Consider the following 9,708-nt stretch of genomic DNA (forward strand, 5'->3'; position numbering starts at 1 on the left):
TCAATTTCTCAATGAGGTGTTTGTAGGAAAGAAAAAGTAATCTCGCGCCGAGTCACGTAGTAGGAAGCAGCAACGCGCAATGCAAATACTGAAGTCCGCGTTTGGAGCCAGCGTCCTTAATTCCCCCAGCTCCCTGTAACTTTGCCTCCGAGGAAAGTGCTGGAAGGGAACCTCAGCTGTAGTTAATGATTACCGGTGGGCGGCTCCTTCTCGGCCGCGCTCCCGCCTCGGGGCGGCCCGAGCGTGGCCCCGCCCGACGGCTTCCCAGAGCGCCAGGCGTCGCGCTAGTGGGCCCCGCCGCCACCTGCTGCTGCTGCTGCTGCCGCCCGTCCCCGCGTCCGGCATGGTAAGGGGGCTCAGGCGCTGCCACCGTCTGGGCAGCGGGTTAGGAGCGGACGCGCGGGAGGAACGGAGGAGGGCCAGGGGCCCGCGCAGTATCCCCGCCCAGGCCAGAGGACCGCGCTAGGCGTGCGGGGAGCCTCCCTCCCAGGCCTTAGCGAGGCAGCCGCGCGCCGGGCGGGGAGAGTCGGGGTCTCGGTCCCTCCTCCACCCTACCCGCAGTGGTGCCGCCGGGGACACTGAGGCCGAGAGACGGGCGGTGGCAGGTTCAGTGACAGCCAGGAGGGAGCTCAGGCCAGAGTCCGCTCAGGGCCTCGGTGCCTCGGGCAGGGAGTGGGGCGGTGAGGCGGGGATGGGGAATGGCAGCATAGTGAGCCCGCAGACGCGGCCCTGTCCTATATTGGGGGCTGGCGCGGGGCGGGGTGCAGCGGCGAAGAGACCGATGCCTGTGTGGGTGTGCAAAGGAGGGGCGGCTGAATTTCCCCTGTGCCTCTGCCTGCCTGTTTACTGCCCTTTTCGCTTGCACTTCTGGGCACGAGGTCTAGCTGAGCCCCCTCTGCGGAGCCCGGACCTCAGGGCCAGCCTCTGGCGCCTAGTTTGAGGCCTGTGCCCGGCAGTGGGGACGTGATTGCTCAGGATCACACGCCCTCCAGGCTGAGCTTTCTGGGAGCAGAGTGTCAGCTATAGAGATGAAGGTGAACCTGCAGGGCAGCAAGAAGGGAAGCTTCTAGACCCAGACCTTTACTAAACAGCAAAAACGTTAGGCTGCAAAGCATCAGGAGCAGTTGGGACTGTGGTGACACCTGGGAGGGCACTTTGGAGACCTTGGCTTGAACATAGGGGAGGTGGTGGGTGAGCTGATTGTGAGGTACATCCAGGCTCCGCAGCTGCAGGGCATGGGTAATCAGTAACCCCTCTGCACACCCCCAGAGGCCCAGGCCTGGCCTGGGATTTACTAAGCAAACACTGCCCCTGCTCCCTCTCTGAGCCCAGATCTCAGAGGGGTTTGTCAGTTCAGCCCCAGGCTGTGAAATGTGGGGATTCCAGAAGACTCTAAAGAGAAAGGGGAGCCTCCTAGGAGCCCGCTAGTAGCCATGCACTCCTTTCAGAGTCAGCGCACTAGGTGGTAGCTTCTGATGCCTTAGCTGCCATCTGGTTGCCTGGATACACAGACCAGGCTTATCAGCCACTGAGACAGGGCCAGGCTCCGGAAGAGAGACTGGGTTGAATGGTGATGCAAATCTCAACTGTCCTTGCTGATCTTCCAGAGCCTAGGAGAGGAGACGGACCCATCCAGATCTCTCCAGAGAGAGCCCACGCTTTTTAGGAGGGAGAAAACTGTTGAGTTAACAGAACCCTGCAGTGTTTTGTTCAGTTCTAACCCACACCTGAAGGCCTGTCATAGACCTGCTTGCCCCAGGAAGTCTCCTTCTAAAAATGCAGATAATATCCCTGTAATAACAAGGGAATTAAGCGTCTCCTGGCTCCCCTTGCTGATTCCTAAAGTGGCAATTCTCGTAACTTTTACCCTTCAAGCCAGGAGAAATGAGTGCCCCCAGGCCACCTGGCTTCCAGTTTGCAGGCTGCCCTATCAAAACTAAATTAACCTCCCTCATATTCTTTTCCCAGACCTAACTAATTCACTTTTAATTTAGTACCCAACGATGTCCATCCTTGGGTAGTTCTACTTCACAGGCCTGAATTCTAGGATCTCTTAAGCTCCTCCGCCTGGATCTTTTTAAGAGGCTGGAGAACGGACCTTCCCTTTCTTCTGTTTTCCAAGAGAAGGTTCCACTCATGGCCTGAATGGTGCCAGTTTGGGCTGCCCTGAGGACATTTTGCACAATAGGAAAATGGCACTGCCCTGGCCGTTTGCCCTTGGCCAAGTTACTCCTGCTTTGGGCCTGAGCTCTGGCTCAAGCTGACAGAATAGAAAAGAAGGTGCAAATAAAAGAAACATAGGCCTGGCAGCTGGGAAGCAGAGGCTGTGTAGGAACGAGGTGGGGTACCCACCGGGAAGGAATACCAGTGGCTAAGAATCTCCTGGAACATGTTTTAAGTGCGTTCCTTTGCCAATCCCCAAGGATATGGACCCATCTTGAGAATAATGCCTGTGCTTTCACTGACTGGGGGGAGGGGGGCTGGTCATTTCCCCTCTCCAGGCCTGTTTCCTCTTCAGTACACAGTAACAGTAGGACTTGCTTTTATTCTCTCATGAACGAAAGAGACCTGATTTTTAAATGGAGGGGTGCCCTCTGAAAGCTCTGAGGACAGGCGCAGGGAGGAACATTTCTCTGCCCCGGTGATTGGCATTACACCTCAGGACTCTGTTCTCTAAGAACCTACGAGTGCCCGAGCCAGAGCCCCGCCTCCCAGTCTGTTGCGTTAGACAGGCTGCCCTTTGACTGTGTCACCACGGCCACCAGTGGAGGCTGGCTAAATTTCCCCAATGGCCCAGGGCCCTCTCTTTTGTCCTGTTTAAAGGGAAAAAAAAAAAATAAGTGCCCTTGAGCTTCTGTGTTTTCCCTCTCCTAGGCTGGCAAAGCACACAGGCTGAGTGCTGAGGAAAGGGACCAGCTGCTGCCAAACCTGCGGGCCGTGGGGTGGAACGAGCTGGAAGGCCGGGATGCCATCTTCAAGCAGTTCCATTTCAAAGACTTTAATCGGGTATGACGGGTGGGACACAGTTCTGAGACTGGGGCCAACTGGGTCACATTCCAGAACGTGTCCCCTCCCTGAGAGTCCTGTTAGCCAAGACTCTCAAGATGCTGGGCTAATCCAGTTTAGTTGTCTTCATCCAGTTTAGCTGAAGATAGGTCCTGGGCTGTCTCCATTTTCTGTGTGTGAGTCGCTCAGTCGTGTCTGACTCTGCGACCCCATGGACTGTAGCCTGCCAGTCTCCTCTATCCGTGGGATTCTCCAGGCAGGAATACTGAGTGGGTTGCCATGTGCTTCTCCGGGGGATTTTCCTGACCCAGGAATCGAACCTGGGTCCCCTGCATTGTAAGCAGATTCTTTAGCCACCAGGGAAGCCTTGGACTCTCCATGCCTGGAACTTTTAGAAGTAGTCCTAAGAGGAGACAGTTCCAGTGGGAAACGGGTGACTATTTGAAGACATTTTAGTAGATAACCTAAAGATTGGCCAAGATGCAAAACCTCTTTGGGATTTCCACCTTCTTAGTGGTCCTGGTGATAAGACTTTCTACTGCAGAAGGACCACCTCAAACTCCAGCCTCAGAACTAGTGGCAAGGCACCAGGAGGAATGCTTAAAGCTGGGAAGGTCACCTTGGAGGGAGCGGGGCTATCCTCTTCCTTCTGGGCCTCACATTGGCCATAAAGGGAGCCCAGCTGTCCTTTCTCTCAGAATACTAACCTGGGTCTCACTTCATTAAGCAGGCTTTTGGCTTCATGACAAGAGTGGCCCTGCAGGCTGAGAAGTTGGACCACCATCCCGAATGGTTTAACGTGTATAATAAGGTGAGTGATGCATGCCTTGAACTCCAACTCACTCTGAGGGCCTCTCCCTTGGACTTCCCTGTGGGCCCTCCTCACTGACATAGTATCAGCTCCAGTTCCTTTCATCTCCTTCCTAGAATCGACATAAATGGCCCCTGGAAAATATTCAGTCTCACTACAGATAAAAAAAAAAAAGCAAACTAGAACGCTAGTGAGATAATGTGTGGCTAAAGTAGACGTTAAGGAGGCAAATCCCAAGGACGGAAAACCTGTGGGAACCAGGCATATTCATTGTTAATCGCTCTCAAGGGCTGAAATTTTTCTTGAGATATAGAAGAATGAAAAAGCAATAATCTTGAACTAAGAATGCCCAGGCACACCAGGAAGGTCAGCCTATCTGCTGAATGAACGGAAACAGTCATTAAATGCCTGCCATGCGCCAAGCGCTGTGCTGGACTCTTTCTAAAACATTACGGTTGGAAGAGACAGTCTGTAAATGGACAGTGTTTAGGAGCTGAAGTTGGTCTGGAGTCTTGTCTGTAGCTTTTAGGTTGCTCTTGATATTTGGATATTTCTTTTTGATCCCGTGCTGCAGTCACCACTGTTTATGGAGATGTAGTAGAAGCCAGTTTTGCCCTGTTAAAGACCGGTCAGGAAGGCAGCCCCGGGGAGAGCCAGTGTGCCCAGGTACTCTTCATAGTGTGCTTGAGCCCGGGAGCTGGCGACTCCCGCCTGCTCGTGGGTTCAGTTGGTGGAAGCAGCTGGCCTGGAATCTCTGGTTTTGTTTCAGGTCCACATCACCCTGAGCACTCACGAGTGTGCGGGCCTTTCAGAACGGGATGTAAACCTGGCCAGCTTCATCGAGCAAGTAGCGGTGTCCATGGCGTAGACCCTGCCCTCTGTCAGCTCTTCCGGGGAAGGGTTGGGGGCACTGAACTGGGATCCAGAGAGGGAGCTGGGGGAGCCCGGAGATGCTACTCTAGTCAAAACTGCCAAAGCGACCCTGCTGCCTCTTTAGGGGCAAGTCCTTGCTGCTGGAAGGAGAGGCCAGCATCACTGCTAAGACCAGGAACTTAGACCGTTTTATCCCACATCACTTTCATCTTCCTTGAGGCTCTGTGATGTGTACACTGATTTGAATAAGCTCTTCTCTTTCATTACAACTTTCCAGCAAAAATAATGACTTTATGTCCAAGCTGTGTCTTGCTCCCTTTCTAATTCACTTCCTAAAAAGCTGTGATAAAAGCTGTGTATAAGATAAACAGTCTTATCTTAGAAGCTAGGATCCTAGGGCCATCTTTATCCTATGTGACAGAAACCCATGCACTTTTATGCCTAAAATAAAACTGTTGTTTCACTTGGCCTCAGGCTCTAGAATCTTCTTTTCCACAGTTCAGTCGCTCAGTTGTGTCCGACTCTTTGCAACCCCATGAATCGCAGCACGCCAGGCCTCCCTGTCCATCACCAACTCCCAGAGTTCACTCAGACTCACATCCATCAATTCAGTGATGCCATCCAGCCATCTCATCCTCTGTCGTCCCCTTCTCCTCCTGCCCCCAGTCCCTCCCAGCATCAGAGTCTTTTCCAATGAGTCAACTCTTTGCAAGCCAAGCCAAATTGGAATCAATAGACATTTAAAGCACCTACTTTGTACAAGACAGTGTTCAGATTGCTAAGGGGAAAGGGGACCAGAACACCCTAAGCTCCTATTGTCTCTGGGAATTAAGTAGAAAAATAATTAAATATTACTAGGCAGCATGAATGAAGTTAATGCCAGATGCAAAGATAAGAAATGAGTAAATGAACATACAGTGATTCACACAGTTGAACCAGGAAGAATTTGACTTAATTCTTGAGGCAGAGGTAACTGAGGGAGCATCTTGAACAAAGATAAAGGTTAGCCAGACAGTTTTATGCATGATGGGACCTATGACTGGGTCGTCTTCCTGGCCTACAGCATCCAACATGGAGACTTTTTTTTTTCTTGAAGCATAGTTCTTTTGCCATATTATGTTAATTTCAGGTGTAAATCAAATTGATTCAGTTGTATATATGTGTGAGTACATATATATATACATACACAATATACAGGCATATGGTTTTTATACTTTTCCATTGAAGGTTATCACAGACTATTGGATATAGTGCCCCTTCTGTACACTAATCTTGTTTATTTTATATGTGATAAGGTATAGCTGTTAATTCTGTACTCCTAATTTATCCGTCCCCGGCCTTCCCCTTTGGTAGCCATGAATTTGTTTTCTATTGCTATGTTTCTGTTCTCTAGTTAATTTCTTAATTCCACATATAAGAAATTATATTCTGACTGATTGCATGTAGTACGGTAATCTCTAGGTCCATCCATATTTTTGTGAACAGCATTCTTTCTTTTTTTATGCCTGAGTAATATTCCATTGTATGTGTGTGTGTGTGTCTATGTGTGTTCACGCACACGTAAACGTGTGTGTACAAATGTATATACAGGGGTCCTCAACCCCCAGCTGAGGACTGGTGGTGGCCCGTGGCCTACTGGGACCTGGGGCAGACAGCAGACGGTGAGTGGCTGGGCAGGTGAGTGAAGCTCCATCTGCTGCTCACCATTGCTGGCATTACCACCTGAACCTTCCCTACTCCATCTGTGGAAAAACTGTCTTCCAAAAAACCAGTCCCTGCTGTCAAAAAGGTTAGGAACCGCTGATATAAACTGTATCTTCCTTATGTTGATGGACACTAGGGTTCCTTCCGTGATTTGGCAATTATAAACACTACTGCTTGCATATTGGGGTGCATGAATTTTTTCCCCAATGTGTATCTATCATTTCTTTTAATGAAAAGCAATTAGAGAAAAAACAAAGAGCATATATTTCCCTAAGTGCATTTTTATTTTTACATTTATAAAATGTAAAACTTATTTTTACATTTATAAAATGTAACTTACTGGAAATGTTTTTAAAATTTTTATTTTATATTGGGGGATAGCCGATTAACATACGATGTGGTGGTGGTTTCAGGTGAGCCGTGAAGGGACTCAGCCATACACACACCTGTGTCCATTCTCCCCCAGACTCCCCACCAGCCAGGCCCGTGACACTGAGAGCATACCACACTGTAAGTTCCGTGGGCTACACAGGACGTCCCTTTTGGTTATCCATTTTAATACAGCGTGTGTGTAGCATGTATATTTTTTAATTAGTTTTTTGGAGGGTATATTCCCAGTCCTGCAATTCCTGGATCACATGCTAGCTCTATTTTTAGTTTTTTAAAGAACCACCATGCTCTTTACTGTTGAGGCTGCACCAGTTCACATGGCCAGCAACAGGGAGGGGGATTGCTTTTTCTCCACTTCCTCTCCAGCATTTATCATTTGTAGCCTTTTTGACGATAGCCAAGACTCAGACCAGTGTGAGATGACAACTCACTGGAGTTTTCACTTGTGTCTCTGGTAACTAGCGATGTTGTCTGTCTTTTCACGTGCCTGTCGCCCCTGCGTATGTTGTCTTTGGAGAACTGTCTCTTGAGGTCTTCTGCCAGATTTTAAAGTTGGGTTGTCGATGGTTTGGTATTGATTGTATGAGCTGCTGGTATATTTTGGAAGTGAAGCCCTTGTTATTCGCTCTTTGCAGATATTTTCTCCCAGCCCATAGCTTGGCTCTTGGTTTTGTGTATGCTTCCCTTTGTTGTGTAAAAGATGGTGAGCTTGACTGAAGTCCTGTTTGTTTAGTTTTGCATTTTAGTTTGGTTTAGTTCCTGTAGCCTTGGGAGACTGACCTAAGAAGACATTACTAGGATGTACGTCAGAGAATGTATTGTCTGTTCTCTTCTAGGAGTCTTGTGGCGTCATGTCTTGTGTTTTAACTCGGTAAGGCATTTTGAGCTTATTTTGTATGTTGTATGAGGGAGTATCCCAGCCTCATTGATTCACATGTAGCTGTCCAGCTTCCACAATACCAGTTGCTGAAGGGACTGTCTTTTCTCCATGGTATATTTTCTTGCCTCCTTTGTCTAAGATTAATTAACCATAGGTGTGTGAGTTTATTTCTAGGCTCTTGGTCATGTTCCCTCGACCCATAAGGCTGTTTTTGTGCCAGTACCATGCTGCTTTGCTTACTGTAGCTTGGTAATACGGTCCGAAGTCTGAGAGCTTTCATTTTGTATACAGGATTGCTTTGGGCATTCTGGGTTTTTCTGGTTCCATATACATTTTAGGACTATTTATTTTAGTCCTGTGAACAACGTCATAGATTGATTTCAGTCGTATGAAATCTGTCATTTGCTTTGGGTAGTGCACGCACGCATGCTGAGTCCCTTCAGTTGTGTTCAACTCTTTGTGACCCTATGTACTATAGCGCCAGGCTATGTCCATTGTATTCTCCAGGCAAGAATTCTGGAGTGGGTTGCCATGCCCTCCTCCAGGGGATCTTCCTGACACAAGGATCGAACCCATGGCCTCTGCACTGCAGGCAGATTCTCTACCACTGAGCCACCAGGGAAGCCCCGCCCCCACACCCAAGAGAACAGGGTGGCTGTCAAATTTTGAATCCCCTTCAGTTGCCTTTATCCGTGTTCTATAGTTGTAAGCAGATGAGTCTCTCACCACCTTGGTCAGGTTTATCCTATGTATTTTATTTTGCTTTTTGATATGATTTTAAATGAGACTCTTTGCTTTACTTTCCCATTCTGTTAGCGTGAAGAAATGCAGACGATTTCTGTGTATCAGGTTTGTTTCTGCTACATTGCTGCATTCACCACTGCCAGGAGTCGATGTGTGACATCCTTAGGGTGTTCTGTGTACACTGTCTCATCATCTGCATGGCATTACAGTATGCTCTTTCCTTCCAATCTGGACACCTTTTCCTTTTTTTTTTTTTTTCTGATTGTTGTGGCTAGGATTTCCAATATCATGTTGGATAGAAGTGGTGCTAGGGGGCATCTGGATTTGTTCCAGCTTTCAGTGGGAAGGCAGTCAGCTTGTCACTAGTGAGCCTTATGTTGGCTGTGGGTTGGTCCTACATTGCCTCTTCCCATCCCTGCTTTGGGAAGAGTGTTTGTGATGAATGGTGTTGAATTGTATGAAACGCTTTTCCTGCATCTGTGGAGATGATCATGTGATTTTTGTCTTTTCCTTTGTTGACGTGCTGGGTCACATTGATTGATGAACACTGAACCATCCTTCTGATCCTGAGATGAATCCAACTTGATCGTGGTGTATGATCCTTTTTTATGATTGAAGTATCTTTAATTTAAAATGTTGTGATAATTTGTGGTGTAGAGAGAAGTGACTCAGTTAAATATGTGTACATCTCTCTATTCCTTGTCATAGTGTTTCCATTATAGCTCCTTATAAGACATTGAATGGAGTTCCCTGTGGTACGGTAGGACCTCGTCTTTCAGTTCTATATATAGTAGTCTGCCTCTGCTAATCCACAACCCCTCATTTATCACTCCCCCACCCTTTCCCCTGTGGTGACCATGAGTTTGTTTTCTGTATATGAGTCTGTTTCTGATTTGCAAATAAGTTCATTTATATCGTAGTTCAGGTTTCACATATAAGTGATCTCACAGAATATTTGTCTTTCTCTGTCTGACTTCACTTTGTATGCACATTCACATTGCTGCAAGTGGCATCATGTCATTCTTTGTTGAAGACTGAGTAACATATTCATGTGTATAGGTAGAGATATTCATATGTGTCTATAGAGCACAACTTTTTGCATTCATCTGTTCATGGCCATTTAGGCAGCTTCCATGTCTTGGCTATTGTGAACAGTGCTGCTATGACCCTTGGAGGACATATATCTTTTTGAATTAGAGTTTTTTCCAAATATAAACCAGGAATGGGATTGCTGGATCGTGTGGTAACTGTGTTTTTAATTTTTAAGGCACCTCCATACACTTCTCCATAGTAGCTGCAC

The 9,708-nt window shown here is 47.9% G+C and overlaps 1 protein-coding gene across 2 annotated transcripts; it reads left to right on the plus strand.

The window, feature by feature from the left end:
* The first annotated feature begins 203 nt into the window (after positions 1-203).
* PCBD1 (pterin-4 alpha-carbinolamine dehydratase 1) lies at positions 204-5,158 on the plus strand. Of its 2 annotated transcripts, none has more exons than XM_070364947.1 (4): positions 204-346; positions 2,875-3,006; positions 3,734-3,817; positions 4,587-5,158. In XM_070364947.1, the coding sequence occupies exons 1-4, from the start codon at positions 344-346 to the stop codon at positions 4,683-4,685; spliced, it is 318 nt and encodes a 105-aa protein (XP_070221048.1). In that variant the 5' UTR covers positions 204-343; the 3' UTR covers positions 4,686-5,158. The 2 variants fall into 2 exon arrangements, with proteins under 2 accessions (XP_070221048.1, XP_070221047.1); XM_070364946.1 differs by having other exon boundaries at positions 228-346; positions 3,737-3,817.
* Positions 5,159-9,708: the final 4,550 nt, after the last annotated feature.

This window comes from Bos mutus, chromosome 28 (assembly GCF_027580195.1).
Source record: "Bos mutus isolate GX-2022 chromosome 28, NWIPB_WYAK_1.1, whole genome shotgun sequence".
In the NCBI taxonomy this organism is placed as follows: domain Eukaryota; kingdom Metazoa; phylum Chordata; class Mammalia; order Artiodactyla; family Bovidae; genus Bos; species Bos mutus.